Consider the following 17,772-nt stretch of genomic DNA (forward strand, 5'->3'; position numbering starts at 1 on the left):
TTGGCCATGGTGGAGAGTTTGGAATCTGATTAATTGCTTCTGTGGACAGGTGTCTTTTATACAGATAACAAGCTGAGATTAAGAGCACTCCCTTTAAGAGTGTGCTCCTAATCTCAGCTCGTTACCTGTATAAAAGACACCTGGGAGCCAGAAATCTTTCTGATTGAGAGGGGGTCAAATACTTATTTCCATACTTAAAATGCAAATCAATTTATAACATTTTTGACAAGCGTTTTTCTGGATTATTTTGTTGTTATTCTGTCTCTCACTGTTCAAATAAACCTACCATTAAAATTATAGACCGATCATTTCTTTGTCAGTGGGCAAATGCACAAAATCAGCAGGGGATCAAATACTTTTTTCCCTCACTGTATATTATTATTTTATTTAATTCATTCCTCACCTTCCTCCCAAAACACATTGGGGTAGAGGATTGAAGGTTCCTCACCTCGGGCCTCCTCCTCCAATGTACTTTGAAAGAGAGGCGAGGAAACAAGGACAGAGGACGCAAGGATTTGACAGCAAGTGGGTGGGTGGGTAAAATGCAATATAACCGTAATGAAAGCATGGTGATACAAAAGTCTGACTGCCTTTCTTTTTAAAGATGTGTGTGTGTGTGTGTGTGTGTGTGTGTGTGTGTGTGTGTGTGTGTCACTCCTAATTATCATCTCTGCCATTTGAAAGCTTTAAATACCAACAGGGTTCAAATAGACTCCAGGGTTAATTTCTGCTCATTACTGCCATCTAGTGGAATTAAAGATGCTGCTACATACGATTCAATTTATTAAATAGTCCTTTTTCTGAAGTGTTGAGTACCCCCTGGACCGTTGTTTATATCCATGAAAGCACATCTCTGATTGTCAATACTGATTAGTTTTAGGTCTACATGATATACAGTGTCATATATAGTTTCATTATATTCCCTATAATAAAATGTTATACACATTTTGGAATAAATAATATGAGCTGGTGCACACCCAGAAAAAATATTTTGTGTGGAGGTGCTGACTAATAGTGAATAAACTATCAAAATAAAGAGAGTTTGGACACAACAATTCAATATAAAGTGAAATAATCTCCACAATAATTGCATTAATGGGCCTTTTCCTAGAATGATGGCTCAATCAGAGTCCGGTCCTAAGTGCTGAAAAAGCGTCAGCATCTGCTGATTACATGAACAAGGGGAACCTGGTCAGTAATCCTAGACCAGCAATGCTACTCTGAAACACTTGGTGAATACAGACCTAGATCTTCCCTACATTTTAGGTGTGTGAGCAGGTACGTGAGCAGGTACGTGGCAGGCAGGAGAAGGGTACAGGAAGAGGAGTGCACTGCAGATGTATGTGTGGTGGCCTGGCCTGGCCTGTGTACATCATCTCTCTGTAGCCTCAAGCCTTTTGCTCTTAATCTGAATCTCTCAGCCTGCTTTTGCCTCTTCATTGTCACTCTGTTGAATGATGTAATTATCTGACTCCTCCATTCACCTCCTATTCTGAGCCCATGCCCTCAACTGATAGAATAGCAACCCCAGCAGAGCTACAGTACGCCGACTTTCTGAAATGACATTGTTAATATGAGCATCGTAGACTATGGTTAACAAGGGAGCTAGGATATATCAGTTATCTAACCATTTACAGTAACAGAAGTTCATTAATAACTTGATAAACATTGTCATTGTTGTGCTCTTATCTTAAATATAAATGGAGAAATATCATGATCTTGTAATTAAGAGACTAATTAATAGCTATTAATAGATTGCCTAATAGATAGTAGATACATAGAATGAGGTTAGGGTGAACTCCTATTTTGAAGGCATAGGAAGTGTTGCCTATGCATTTGGCCAATGACAAGCATTTCACCAGTGGAGGCTGCTGAGGGGAGGACAGCTCATAATAATGGCTGGAATGGAGGAAATGAATGGCATCAAACAAATCAAACGTGGTTTCCATGGACTCCATTCCAGCCATTATTATGAGCCATCCTCCCCTCAGCAGCCTCCACTGCATTCCACATTTAACCCCACCCACTTGTGAAAATCTAAATATGAAATCATTTTTTGTTGCTTTGTTTATATCCAGAAAACGAGAACATAAAATAAGCAATTTCTCATTATTTATTTTTAAAACTGTCTGTTTCCAAGTTGCCGATTGCTCTGTTTTAACTCAGAAAACAATTGGTCAAAAGTACATGGACCATTAACACATCATTCAAGTTTGTAGTATCTTGTTTATAATGTAAACCAAAACCTTCAATATGATTCAGCCACAGCTTCATGGTGTAAATCCCAGTGGGTGGTTACAGCCTGACAGGCTGGCTGGCATGCAACTGGGACGTCTCACTCCCAACTTCCCCAATGCTTGAGGGAAGAAGTCAAGACATGCTGATGAGATTTAATTTATTAATAGGCAGCTGTGGGCTACAAATGATTCTTGTTAACCCTTCATGCTTCACTTGATATATCCATCATACCAACTGTACTGTCTGATATCACTTTCACTTTCTCCTTTCAGGCCCTACAATAATACTTGACCTGATTTTTCCTTCTCTTTTTCTCCTCAGGAAGAAGAGTTGAGGAAAAGTGGAGAGGCCAAGTATGCCCATTTGAGTAACGATCTCCACGTTTTAATTGAAGCCTTCGCTCCTCCTGGAGAGGCCTATTCCCGCATGAGCTATGCCTTGGAGGAGATTAAGAAATTCCTAGTTCCAGTAAGTTCGTTTAAACCATTTCATTTACTCTAATTGTACATTGAGATGGGTCGGTGCACCTCTGCTCTCGTGGATTCCTCTACCGGGTCTTATTTGCACTTTCAGATGTAATTGAAAGTTGCTACAAGGTTAAGCAAGTGATTAAAACAGCTCCAGACAGACTGATTGAATGTTGGAAGGTCGACACTGACACATTTTGTTACAACCCCAACTGAAATCTCTCAAGAATGACAATGTAGTACTTTTTTCACATAACTTGCAATATATTCTGGATGGTTGCTATATTACATTTTCTATATTACAATGTAAATAAAGCTTTTGCTTTGCTCTGTACCCCCCCCCCACTCCATCTAACTAATGAGTGAGTTAATGTATTCCACAATTAACAACAAGTGTGGTATAGAGCAACTTGCAAGGCTCTGCCGACTTTGAGCCTACAGCAGTTAGCTGTAATTAATGTGCATACTGTATAGGCATGCTGAGGCTGAGCTGTAAATATGAATAAAGCGTCTGCCAGTCCCTCAGGTAGAGAGGCTGGATGAGTCTCCTCATGGCATTCCTTGTGCCTCCCCCTTCCTGCCGTAGGTTTTACATCACAGAGTATATGCTTAGCTGGATATGTTTCAGCTTCGGCAGCTGCACTGATCAGGTCAAAGTACCCCCCCAGCCCAGTCAAGACTATATTTCAAATCTCCATTCTGTTCATAATGGCCACCCGACTAGAATTGCAAGTAGAAGGACACTTGTCTACCCCTGAACAATGTTCCCTCTAAGCTGCAATGCAGAATTAATATCAGCTCGGTCAGAGAAGCGCGAGATTGAACTTCATTCAACTTTCTAGAGTTTTCCCCATTAGTTAATACTATCAATGGTTCCCTTTACAGTGGGATTTGTGATCAAATCAACGCAATATTAGCCACTTTCAGTGCAACATACCGAAAAACAAAACGAACTATGCAAGACTTAGTATGCAAAACCATGCACAGATTTTGCTATAGGCAAAACGCATCAGAGTAGGATTCTATTGCGGTGACAGGTACGACTCAGGCCCATACGTCATAATCAATCAGAGTTGCAGTAGTCCTATATGTGGCCTGGATCTGTGCCATTCACTTTGAACTGATATCCAATTGCGATCCAATTACAATCTTGTCTCATTGCTGCAACTCCCCAACGGGCTCAGGAGAGGCGAAGGTCGAGTCATGCTCTGAAACATGACCCGCCAAAGCCGAGCACCTTAACACCCGGCCGCTTAATCCGGAAGCAAGCTGCATGTAGGAAACACTGTTCAACTGACAACCGCAGTCAGCCTGCGGGCACCCGGCCTGCCACAAGGAGTCAATAGAGCACGATGAGCCAAGTAAAGCCCCCCAGGTCTAGGGGAGGTCAAACCCTCCCCTAACCTGGACAACGCTGGGCCAATTGTGCACCGCCCTCTGGGAATCACGGTCACGGCCGGTTGCGACACAGCCTGGAATTGAACCCTGTAGTGACGCCACACAGTGCCTTAGACCGCTGCCCCACTCGGGAGGCCGTCAAAACGTGCATTTCTATACATCTTTGAAAAGCGGCTCAGGTGAAATCCTTTTTTTGTCTTAAAGGGACAGTGTTGTATTTTGAGACAGGCTTGATAAGCTAAGTATCCAATAGGCAGAGGGTAGCATAATTTGACTGATTCTCTGTAATAATGGTAAGGGAATAATTATACATTTTATTTTGTAAAGTTGTTTCTTGTATCAAACAACACAACAACATTTTCAGTCACCTGGATAAACAGGTTAATGTCAAGCCCTGCATGTCTTTTTCAGAAGTCTTACATTGAACACCACACATTGGCTGCTATTGTTGGCTGAACGATAGAACCGCTATTTCCATGTTCCATGTTATGGGATGCATTTTCTCCATTGTTTTTGATGGTAGGCCACTCTGGTTGGCCTACATTATGATCAAATAGCCACAGGGCCTAATTAACCACTGTTAAAACTAACTTAAAGCGGGTACAGCCTCAGTGTTAACAGTAAACGCGCACCGGAAGTTGCACAGAAGTTTCACAATGTTCAAGTTTGCTCTCAGCAGACCTGAAATTTGCTCAGTGACGAAAAGAAAATAGAGGTAACATTGCCCCTGAAGTGTTACAGCTTTGGCTAGGTTAGAATGAAAATATATTTTGGGGGATTTGTTTTTCCCCAGTCTTTTATCTCCTACATAGAGACTTGCAGTCATGCAAGGTTCCAGAGCCTGATGATTAACTCACCTAAATGCAACCTGGTTGGAAGAGGAGGATTTTCTTGTTCAAATGATGTATGGAGGAGGACCAAAGTAGCCAATCCAACGATTGGCATTTTCCTTGGCATGCCCACCCATCCTGTTATTCTCTGTATTCATCTGTCAGGTTAAAATCAATGGACTTCTTCCAAAACTTGCCTTGCAAGCAAACAAAATGTCATAGTAGTCAGAGAATGTGTCGTCTGGTCCGGAGGGTTTTCCCCAATAGGGACATGCGACATCTGTGAAAAGACCATTCACTGTGTGTTAGGACATGGGACTTGGACCACATACTGTCCCCTATTACCAGGAGAGTAGTGATTCACATACTGCCCCCTAGTACCAGGAGAGTAGTGATTCACATACTGCCCCCTAGTACCAGGAGAGTAGTGATTCACATACTGCCCCCTAGTACCAGGAGAGTAGTGATTCACATACTGCCCCCTAGTACCAGGAGAGTAGTGATTCACATACTGCCCCCTAGTACCAGGAGAGTAGTGATTCACATACTGCCCCCTAGTACCAGGAGAGTAGTGATTCACATACTGCCCCCTAGTACCAGGAGAGTAGTGATTCACACACTGCCCCCTAGTACCAGGAGAGTAGTGATTCACACACTGCTCCCTAGTACCAGGACAGTAGTGATTCACATACTACCCCCTAGTACCAGGAGAGTAGTGATTCACACACTGCCCGCTAGTACCAGGAGAGTAGTGATTCACATACTGCCCCCTAGTACCAGGAGAGTAGTGATTCACACACTGCCCCCTAGTACCAGGAGAGTAGTGATTCACACACTGCCCCCTAGTACCAGGAGAGTAGTGATTCACACACTGCCCCCTAGTACCAGGAGAGTAGTGATTCATGCAGCACAATGTGTAGCATTAAAATATACTGAACAAAAATATAAACGCAACCATTTCAATTTTACTGAGTTACAGTACATATAAGGAAATCAGTCAATTCAAATAACTGCATTAGGCCCTAATCTAGGGGCGCAGCCATGGGTGGGCTTGGGAGGGCATAAGCCCACCCACTGGGGAGCCTGGCCCAGCCAATCAGAATTCGTTTTTTTTCTTCCCACAAACAGGCTTTATTACAGATGGAAATACTCCTCAGTTCAATCAGCTCTCCGGGTGGCTGGTCTCAGACGATCCCACAGGTGAATAAGCCAGTGTGGAGGTCCTGGACGTACTGCCAAATTATCTAAACGACGTTGGAGGAGGCTTAAGGTAGATAAATGGACATTCAATTCTCTGGCAACAGCTCTGGTGGACATTCCTGCAGTCAGCATGCCAATTGCACGCTCCCTCAAAACTTCAGACATCTGTGGCATTGTGTTGTGACAAAACTGCACATTTTAGTGTCCTTTAATTGTCCCCAACACAAGGTGCACCTGTGTAAAGATCACGCTGTTCAATCAGCTTCTTGATATGCCACACCTGTCAGGTGGATGGATTATCTTGGCAAAGGAGAAATGCTCACAAACAGGGATGTAAACACATTTGTGCACAAAATTACAAATCTGCTTTATGTGTGTATGGAACATTTCTGGGATCTTTTATTTCAGCTCATGAAACATTGGACCAACACTTTACATGTTACGTTTATATTTTTGTTCAGTATAGCAGGTGTATCTGTATTGTCTCAGTCATCAACAGTATGGACCACAGAAGAGTTGTTAGGGAGGCGACTGGTAGTAGAGACGCTCTCGCTGGTTAACGCAGACCACAATGACAGGGTGCTGTACACCACTACCCACCAACCCCCAATGTAAGAATACTGAAATACTGTATTTCACTGCAATGTCTGAATCCCCTTCGTTTATACTAGAATATTACCTCCACTATTATCTAAAAGTGAAACAATGGATGAAAAATCTTCTGAATGTTTTTAAATGATATTGTTTATCAGGTATTTTGGTTGTCTTATTATAGTGGGGAATTGGGCCTCTTTTTTCTGCCAGTGTTTCATTATCTTCTCTGGAAATAGGCTTCCAACTGGAGCTTAATCACAGTGTTTCATTATCTTCTCTGGAAATAGGCTTCCAACTGGAGCTTAATCACAGTGTTTCATTATCTTCTCTGGAAATAGGCTTCCAACTGGAGCTTAATCACAGTGTTTCATTATCTTCTCTGGAAATAGGCTTCCAACTGGAGCTTAATCACAGTGTTTCATTATCTTCTCTGGAAATAGGCTTCCAACTGGAGCTTAATCACAGTGTTTCATTATCTTCTCTGGAAATAGGCTTCCAACTGGAGCTTAATCACAGTGTTTCATTATCTTCTCTGGAAATAGGCTTCCAACTGGAGCTTAATCACAGTGTTTCATTATCTTCTCTGGAAATAGGCTTCCAACTGGAGCTTAATCACAGTGTTTCATTATCTTCTCTGGAAATAGGCTTCCAACTGGAGCTTAATCACAGTGTTTCATTATCTTCTCTGGAAATAGGCTTCCAACTGGAGCTTAATCACAGTGTTTTCTCCAAGTTGTTGCCTCCTGGTTCAGTTGAAAGCATTTTGCCACCAGTTTTCATTCAGAGGCTAATTAGCCTGACCACCCAACAGCCTCTATAGTGATCCCATCAGGCTAGCCATTACATCTATTCATCGCCAAATACATTTATTTTCTGAACCAATTTAACCCCATCAGGTGATGGCTATGGGCAAACTGGTGCAAATGCAATACAATTATTTCACTTGAAGCTATTCAAGACATTGCTTGCTGTTTTGCAGAGCAAAGCATTTAGGAACAATACTTAGAATTTACTTCATTCACTCGCTAGAATACCGCCATTTTGATTACGTCTGTTTGTACACAAGTCACTGTCAATCAGGTAATGCGGACATTTTACATGAAATGTATCACTGTTTAAAAGGAAAGGCATGAATGAGTGAATCTCATTGACATCGCAAACATGGTCTGTGGGACGATGTTAGCGTTTCCTTTTCAGTATCCATAAGTGACCGAAAAACAAGTTATCTACATTCTGTGTAGTCTCTCTGCTGTGTGCACTGTTGTACACCCACCTACTATATAGAATACCATACCACCACCATAGTGCTCCTTTCCATACCACCACCACAGGGCTCCTTTCCATACCACCACCACCACAGGGCTCCTTTCCATACCACCACCACCACAGGGCTCCTTTCCATACCACCACCACCACAGGGCTCATTTCCATACCACCACCACCACAGGGCTCATTTCCATACCACCACCACCACAGGGCTCCTTTCCATACCACCACCACCACAGGGCTCATTTCCATACCACCACCACCACAGGGCTCATTTCCATACCACCACCACCACAGGGCTCATTTCCATACCACCACCACCACAGAGCTCCTTTCCATACCACCACCACCACAGGGCTTTCCATACCACCACCCCACAGAGTTCTGAAACCCAGATGCTGAGTGCCTAATAAAGTTGTTTTTACCCATCCAGCCCTTTTATATAATAATAACAACAATAATAATAATGATATATAGATCAGTGGCCCACTTGAGGGAGGAAGAACAGAAGCCAGACATGATGTAGCTAACCAAGGCCATGGACCTTGGATGACTAATGGGGTAGATACATTAACTTATAAGGCATTAGCTATATGTTTATGCCTCATTGAAAGTGTTACTAAATTTCCACTCCATTTTTCTCTATGATGTGTTTTGGAGGACAGTCTGGTGTTATCTTTTGAGACTGACTATGAATGCTGCAAAATATTTTTTATTATAATATAGATATTTTTTTATTATGTCCTTGCATCTCCCCTCGTCTATGTTCTAACTGTCAGCATACTGAGACTTGTTCCTCTACACTACTCTGACTCGAACATCCTCTAAATTAATATTCAGTGTTAAACTAAATCATGCATTTCCTGTGCATATCAGGATAATTTTTTATTTAGGAGAGCTTTGCCGCAGTTGCGAGCATCTGTTGCGGTCCTAAGACAAATGTCCTCTTTTATTTAATGTGAGGCCTGTTGTATTCTGTTCCCACAGGACTACAATGATGAGATCAGACAGGAGCAGCTGAGGGAGCTCTCCTACTTGAACGGAGGATCAGAAGACACCAGCAGAGGGAGGACTGTACGTGGGCGGGGCTTACGACTGGCTTCCACCACAGACACACGGTACATATTTAGATTTCTACCATTTGCCAGGATGAACCATGTTGATTATGACCCGCTGGTTTGTTGGTCTCCATCCCAACTCATTAATGGTCATTGATTGTGTGTGTGTGTGTGTGTGTGTGTGTGTGTGGGGGGGGGGGGTGTGCATTTGTGTGGTTTTGTTTTGTATCCGTGTGAACTTTAACTGCGATCATAATCCAAATGTGATCTTGGCTTCATTGTGTTTAATACTCATACCCCGTTTGATGAATGGTTCGTCATTTGTTTCAAGCACATATAGTTAATTATTCATGATGTAACGTTTTCATAATTAATGTAATATTTCATATTTCAGATATGACGTACCTCATAATTCATATTTTATACATCTACCCCGACCATGTCTTCAGTGTGACAGTCGCTCAAGGATTTTGAGTGTACGGTGATGACTTGCACTATTCTACCTCAGCTGGTAATGAAGCTTAAACACAGCCCCTCTTCTCATATGATTCTGATTCTGCCCATTTAGAATCACCACCATGTCCCTCCCCTGATTCACTCCTTATGCCTCCTCGATAAGCCATTACTGTAAATCTCCATGAGAAATATGCACCGGTAATGTGCCTGTGATTCTCCTTGGAGTCTTTGTATTTTCCGATCATAAAGGACTGCTAGCTTTAGTGAAGGATCTGCAGTGCCAGAAGACTGTATCTTCTTCCTCCTCCGTCTTGCTAGTGTTAAAACGTCTGGATATTCTCCAGATGTAGACAGCTTTATGACCTTAAGTCCACCCTGAACTCCCTGTGGTGCTCCTCTGGCCCTTCTAGGCAGTAAAGAAGAAAGCACCTCAGCATCCGTCTCCCAACACCCTCATTTCAGTTCAGACACATCAGGGCCCATTTGCGAGTTGTGTGCACAGTCAAATAGCTGTTAGTGAACCCTAAACAATATAGCCTCCCTTGCTGGGATAAGCACAGGGAGTCAGAGGGTCATTTCTCTACCAGGACACAGGTTGGCATTCTGGAGGCAGAACTGACCAATTTCCGCCAGATGGGCCAGCTACAAAGTCAAGATTGGCTAAATCGTAAACAATTTTATCAAAACAAAAATTTGCTTTCTGGTCTTAATTTAAAGTTGGGGTTAGGCATTAGGGCTACCAGTGTGGCTAATATTAGGGTTGAGGTTAGGGTTAGGTTTAAAATAAGATTTTATAACTTTGTGGCTGTGCCAGCTATTGACTACACTGCAGAGCTGCCTCCAGTACATGAGTCATCCCAATAAATGCCAACCTGCTGCCAGGGCTGCTTCGGTATGTGAGACAGATGGACATGAGGATTCTCTACAAATACAGGTAGAACCGGTTCCCCAGATCATTGGAATAACAGTGCAGTGTCCGAATGAATGGCTTGTCTGGAAGAAAAGTGATATGATGACTGTTCTGCTTCAAACATCATTATGACTGTATCTATCCAAGCAGAAAATGTTATGCTTCTCTTCCACTTTACAACACTTAAGCTTGTGACCACCACCAGCTGAGGCAGTCGGTATAATATCTGCCCACATTAGAAACAAGTGTTGAAATCAGCTACCATTCCACTTTTGCACATAGTTGTTTGAAATCAAGAAAGCAGCATTTCATTTCCACATTGGATAACGAATATTTTTGAGATGCGATCAATACCATAGTGATGTGTTTTCATCTATGCTGTTCAACATACAGTACTCAGCGTATGCTACGATATAAATGTCCTTAACTCACAGGGATAATATCAATGTTCGAGATGGCCAGACTAAGTTATATCATGCTGTGATCCCATCTATGTTCTGTTTTTCAAACAGGGCACGGGGAGGTGCGGCCCCACCCCCTCCACCAGTCAGGGGGGCAGCTGTACCCAGGGGAACAGTGGGTAAGCGGAGTGTCCTGCCACAAGCCACATTAACGAGAGGAGTACCCGCTCCCAGGGCCAGGGGAGCACCAGGGAACCCCGGATACAGACCCCCACTGTTACCCATCACACACGAATCATACGACGACTACGTAAGTCTGACTCACTTTGCCCCACTTGTAATGTTTTATGTTAAGTAAGTACAGTGCCTTCAGAAAGTATTTATAGCCCTTGACTTTTTCCACATGTTGTTCATTTACAAAGTGAAATTAAAATGGATTTAATTTAAAATTGACAACAACAACAAACAAATATTCATGAAAAATAAAACACTACTATACCTTTATTAGATAAGTATTCAACCCCCTGTGTCAATACATATTCAAATCACCTTTGGCAATGACTACAGCTGTGTGCCTTTCTGGGTAAGTCTCTAAGAGCTTTCCACACCTGGATTGTGCAGCGTTGCCTGTTATTCTTTTCAAAATTCTTCAAGTTCTGACCATTGCTAGACAACCATTTTCAGGTCTTGCCATAGATTTTCAAGAAGATTTACATCAAAACTGTAACTCGGCCACTCAGGAACATTCAGTCTTCTTGGTAAGCAACTCCAGTGTAGATTTGGCCTTGTGATTTGGCCTGTAGTGCCTTTTTGCAAACAGAACGCATGTTTTGGAATATTTTTATTCTGTACAAGCTTCCTTCTTTTCACTCAATCATTTATGTTAGTATTGTGGAGTAATACAATGTTGTTGATCAATCCTCAGTTATCTCCTATCACAGCCATTAAACTCTGTGACTGTTTTAGAATCCCCATTGGCCTTATGGTGAAATCCCTGTGCCGTTTCCTTCATCTCCGGCAACTGAGTTAGGAAGGACCCATGTATCTTTGTAGTGACTGGGTGTGTTGATACACCATCCAAAGTGTAATTAATAACTTCACCATGCTCATAGGGATTTTCAATTTCATAAGTGCCCTTCTTTGCAAACAATTGGAAAACCTCCCTTGTCTTTGTGCTTGAATCTGTGCTTGAAATTCACTGCTCGACTGAGTTTATGGTTTTTCATGTTCGCTAACTGCAGATATTCATAGGCTATACATTACCTCATTTTCCTATTAGTTGACAGCTTAGCTGTCGTGTTAGGGTAGTAGATGCCTGCACAGTGGAGCTCATATGAGTTGGATATTTGTTTAAATAGCCAGCTAACAAGTTGCTTGTTTTGTCCTGTTTCTACCGATGCAATTTATTCAGAAACGATCCCAGTTTCGTAACTAATCAGCTAACATTGGCGAACTCTGTAGTTAGTCTATCAGGCAAAAACACAATAGTTGATTAGTGGATAGAGAGAGTGTGTGTTTGGAATGGGAGGCGTGTAACTGTATCACACAATTTATTATCGAAACCCCTTATTAGAAAGAGAGTATGTGTACAGTATGTTTGAGAAAAAGAAATAGAGAAAGGAAGAGAGAGACCGTGTGAGAGGAGATAGAGATTATGTTCCTGACTACAATTGTATCATATTTATTGCTCCTCTCCTCTCCATCTGTTACTCTGTTCCTCTAGGTCAGTGAAAGAGAGGAAGTGGTGTCCATCTGTTACTCTGTTCCTCTAGGTCAGTGAAAGAGAGGAAGTGGTGTCCATCTGTTACTCTGTTCCTCTAGGTCAGTGAAAGAGAGGGAAGTGGTGTCCATCTGTTACTCTGTTCCTCTAGGTCAGTGAAAGAGAGGAAGTGGTGTCCATCTGTTACTCTGTTCCTCTAGGTCAGTGAAAGAGAGGGAAGTGATGTCCATCTGTTACTCTGTTCCTCTAGGTCAGTGAAAGAGAGGGAAGTGGTGTCCATCTGTTCCTCTAGGTCAGTGAAAGAGAGGAAGTGGTGTCCATCTGTTCCTCTAGGTCAGTGAAAGAGAGGGAAGTGGTGTCCATCTGTTCCTCTAGGTCAGTGAAAGAGAGGAAGTGGTGTCCATCTGTTCCTCTAGGTCAGTGAAAGAGAGGGAAGTGATGTCCATCTGTTACTCTGTTCCTCTAGGTCAGTGAAAGAGAGGGAAGTGATGTCCATCTGTTACTCTGTTCCTCTAGGTCAGTGAAAGAGAGGGAAGTGGTGTCCATCTGTTCCTCTAGGTCAGTGAAAGAGAGGAAGTGGTGTCCATCTGTTCCTCTAGGTCAGTGAAAGAGAGGAAGTGGTGGCCATCTGTTCCTCTAGGTCAGTGAAAGAGAGGAAGTGGTGTCCATCTGTTCCTCTAGGTCAGTGAAAGAGAGGGAAGTGATGTCCATCTGTTCCTCTGTTCCTCTAGGTCAGTGAAAACCTGTTCCTCTAGGTCAGTGAAAGAGAGGAAGTGGTGTCCATCTGTTCCTCTAGGTCAGTGAAAGAGAGGAAGTGGTGTCCATCTGTTCCTCTAGGTCAGTGAAAGAGAGGGAAGTGATGTCCATCTGTTACTCTGTTCCTCTAGGTCAGTGAAAGAGAGGAAAGTGGTGTCCATCTGTTCCTCTGTTCCTCTAGGTCAGTGAAAGAGAGGGAAGTTGTGTCCATCTGTTCCTCTAGGTCAGTGAAGGAGAGGGAAGTTGTGTCCATCTGTTCCTCTAGGTCAGTGAAAGAGAAGGAAGTCATGTCCATCTGTACTCTGTTCCTCTAGGTCAGTGAAAGAGAAGGAAGTGATGTGGAGAGTCAGGACTCAGCAGAAAAAGGCAGGGAGGAAGAGGAGTTAGAGATGATTGGAGGGATAGAGATGTTGTGTGAGGAGTGGAGTGAGAGGAGAGGGGAGAGAGAGAGGAAGAGGAGAGTGAAGAGGAGGTAGAGTAGAGGAGAGAGGATAAGGAGAGAAGAGTGGAGGGAGAGGATAAGGAGAGGAGAGTGGAGGTAGAGAGGAAGAGGAGAGTGAAGAGGAGAGTGGAGGTGAAGAGGTGGGAGAAAAGAGGGAGAGAGGGAGAGGAACATGAGGAGCAGGAAGAGGAGGACAGAGTGGAGGGAGAGGACGAAGAAGAGGTAGAGGAGGAAGAAGAGGGAGGGGAAGAAGGAGAGCACACCCAAGAGGAGAGCATACGTTTCCATGGCGAGTATCTGCCCTAAGTCCCATCATTCACCCTTGCAGCACACAAACTGGGCCTAAAGTGACACTGGCAGGGGTTTTAGAGTTGTTTTTAAAAGTGGTAGGAACTTATGTCTGTTCCAGAGTTTGTAATGGATTAAAACAAGAAAATGGGTGGGGTTGACCATCTTGAGGAGTTATTACAATGTTGGACACACAGGCAGAAAATGGTGAAAGTATGTGTTTTGGGGAATGTTCAACATTTCCATCATAAATGGGTACATTGTGTGTGGGACCCTGCAAAGGCCCCTTCCCAGAAACTGCAGGCGCTGGTTCCTGAAAGTATCCAAAATGCAGCTTGTGCACTGACTTTGTGATATGGCTACATTGGCAGGACAAGGGGAGACAGGATGTGGCACCAGGGTGTGGTCCGAGTTGTAACTCATTTGAAGCAGGTGAAGTTTGAAGGCCGCAAGAGGGTGTGTGGTGTGCATCTGGAGTGAACGCAGGGCATAGAATGGGAGATGTGTAGAAACCTCCTTTGGGTGCTTTAGGTGTTCTGTGCCACTTTGCAGGATGGATTCATGCTTCCAGTGTAGATATAGAGGTCTATAGAGCCTGTCTGCATTCCTTATTTCTGTAAACATTAGCTTACCTGTGTAATATTGACATAATCTCAGAACCACTTGTTTTCAAACATGGTCCTGTTTTATCAATTGCTGTGATGAACAATGGACAGTTCATTACCCCTGTCAAATGTCTATGTAGCTTAAAGTTATGTGTGTATGTTTTATTGAAATAAAGATGATGACGGTACATAATACACATTTACAATAGGCTTCTATCTACAAAATACAGTACATACAGCCTAATGATATATACACTATTTTAATAGCAGGACACTGTAAAGTCCATTATCCCTGTGAAGAGTATGAATTAGGCTGCTTGAGAAGGTTTGAATCCTAAGCAACCTGCCTACACATTGTTGGAAGTACAATAGACCAGCATACTGTAGTAGGTCAAAGCTGTGTGCTGGAAAATCATGGTAGAGCATGGGTGAAATACACATTGTGGTGCTCATGAATTTCCTTTCTTTTTTGGCTTCAGACCAGTGCCCACTTCTCACTTAAAACATAGTTGTTTGTTTTTAATAGAATGAAACAACGATGAAGCATAGCCTTTAAAGGGTAGACTTAAAAAACACAGTTCATTCAACCCCATCCTTGCTGTGCAAGTTGTTTTTAGTTCATATAACTGAAATCACATTACCACTCGATTAAATAGAACAAATATGTACTTTATAAAATATAATGATAATGAGTACGTGGCCTACAGATGAAGAACAATTTAAAAATTGTATATAAAATAAATCCCTCCGATTTCGGGACTTTCAAAGGTGAACGCTGAATTGTGACCTCATGAAAAAAGCTACATTTTTACCAGTCAATTTCCACCGAGCTTTCCCGCTATTCAAAGCCCTTGTGTGTGCTGGCAATTGGCAGATTGGCCTGTTTGCATGGGGAAATGCACAAGCACAGCCTCATTACCAAAACCGAATTGAGTTCTGACGGAGAGCCTGTGTATTTCTTGAGAGGCAAAAATCTGGACATTTTTCTCCCCAGTAATTGGGGGTTGGGAGCGACGATGGGAGCGCAGAGACAGATACCAGGGGATTAAAGAATGAAGGAGTTTGTCCTGAAAATATTTTCCTCCTATTTTGCCCCCTGTGAATCTCACCTTGCTCTATCCTCTACGCCAGTACTCAATTTTCTCTCAGAGTGTTCTTCCCAGAGTGTAGGCAGACCTCTCTCTCTCTGTAAGGTCGAGGTATTTTCTTCCCCACTGAAGTATACATGATGCTGTGATGCGTTACACTCCCTCCTTCTCCTTGGTACGGGTGCAGAATCTAGTCACGGTCATGAGGAATCATCAACAAGTGTCAGTGTTTTTTGTTGTTGCTGTCGCTGTCGCTGTCTTCACTTTCTTCTATTTGTCTTTGTGAAGACATACTGTATGTGCTGAATATTGAATATACAGGAAGAACACAGAGCACGCTCCTCGTGGCATGACGGGATTTTCTCCAGAGGAAGCTATGATTGATGGCCTCTGTCAAGTTGTCAGTCTCCCTCATGAAACTGATACTGTTAAAATGACCATGATCGCACCTGTTAGGGATAGTATTGATTCACAGCTGCAATGCATAGCTACAGAGAGAGAAAGAGTTGTTGAATTTCAAGGTACTATTATTGCTCTTTATACCATGTCATTGTTGAATACTCGAAGGGCTTTGTAGAGCATGCATTATTTCCCTATAACGCACAGTATATCGCCACAGTATAATTCAATGTGTATATACGGTATATAGTTCATTCTTATAGTACATGTTTTGATTTAGCTGCTTTTTAAAGCAAAAGTCAAATTGAAAACTTAATTGGTATTGTTGAAATCGATTTTGATAAAAGCAAGCTAGGACTGATGGTTTGGTTAGCTAAACTAACAAGTCTGTTTGGTTACCACGGCAACTACTGTAGCTATCTAGTAAACTTGCTAGCTACTTCAGGGATAATCAACTCGGGGCTTTGGAAAATAATGCAACTCTGTGGAAGGTCAGTTCCACTCAGCTAGCGCATCAACATGCCTGGCTAGTTTTCTCTGTTGAAAATACTGAATCTAGCGGAATCGAAGCTTGACACCCAGAAATGGGAGTCGACACCGGGAGTCGACCGGCAAGTAGAGGGATCCATTTTTTTCTATGCCTGGCTAGTTTTGACAGCACAGATATTCCCTCATTGTTGTGCTTTGTATTTCAGTGCTTTTCTCGAGTTGCAGTCTATTTAATTGATCTGCATATGAATTGTTGTTTTTCTAACCTGTAGATTTATCAGGCTTTATGCCGTAACAGAATATGAATAAACATTTACACATCCTATTTGTTTAAACAAATCCACTTGCTGAAATCTAGTTAATCATAGCTCTTCCGTGGATCAGCACAGCTGAAGCCGGGTTATTTTCCTGCTTTCACTGTCACCCACTCCCACTTTCAACCAAACAATAACATAAAATGACTAAATTGATCCTGCTATTTTGGGAATTCACTCACTTCAGAGCTAATGTGGTAGTTTGCTGTTTCATCAAGCTAATTTACTGTCTTGCCAACTATTACAGAACTGACAGTGGCCGAAATGAATTGTTTCTAAACAATTCAGAGCATCACTAAAGTTTTTGGTCAGTGTTATGATTAGGATTCCATGATTTGGGCTTCATAATAGACCCCTTGAGACCCAGAACCACACCAGTACCAATACACAACAAGATCTAGAGCAGACTTCTTGAGACCCAGTTCAGACCATTTTCAATACTTATTTTCTGTATATATTTTTTTATTCATTTGGCCAAATCATCTACTGCTATCTGAAGTATTTGAAAGTATTTTCATATGTCTTATAAATATTAGTCCATTTTAAAATTGGGTTCAAATTGAAATATTTGTATTTGAAAATGCACTTGTCTGTGTATTTGAGTACTTTCAAATATACTCAACAAAAATATTAATGCAACATGCAACAATTTCAACGTTTTTACTGAGTTAAAGTTCATGTCAGGAAATCAGTCAATTGAAAAATGAATTAGGCCCTAATCTATGGATTTCACATTACTGGGAAGGGGCGCAGCCATGGGTGGGCCTGGGAGCCAAGCCCACCCACTGACGAGCCAGGCCCAGCCAACAGAATTCGTTTTTCCCAACAAAAGAGCTTTATTACAGACAGAAAT

At 42.3% G+C, this 17,772-nt stretch overlaps 1 protein-coding gene across 3 annotated transcripts in view; it reads left to right on the top strand.

Moving 5' to 3' along the window:
- Positions 1–17,772, top strand: part of LOC106589783 (KH domain-containing, RNA-binding, signal transduction-associated protein 2) — a 127,649-nt gene that overhangs the window by 82,159 nt on the left and 27,718 nt on the right. For all 3 annotated transcript variants that reach the window (XR_001324906.2, XM_045710326.1, XM_014180115.2), the window contains exons 4-6: positions 2,560–2,706; positions 8,981–9,111; positions 10,930–11,128. Coding sequence is in view for 2 of the 3 variants with exons in the window: in XM_045710326.1 (XP_045566282.1) it covers positions 2,560–2,706; positions 8,981–9,111; positions 10,930–11,128 (477 nt within the window). In the remaining variant the exon portion in view is untranslated. The remainder of the gene's footprint in view (positions 1–2,559; positions 2,707–8,980; positions 9,112–10,929; positions 11,129–17,772) is intronic.

The sequence above is a fragment of the Salmo salar genome, chromosome ssa28, assembly GCF_905237065.1.
Source record: "Salmo salar chromosome ssa28, Ssal_v3.1, whole genome shotgun sequence".
NCBI lineage: Eukaryota > Metazoa > Chordata > Actinopteri > Salmoniformes > Salmonidae > Salmo > Salmo salar.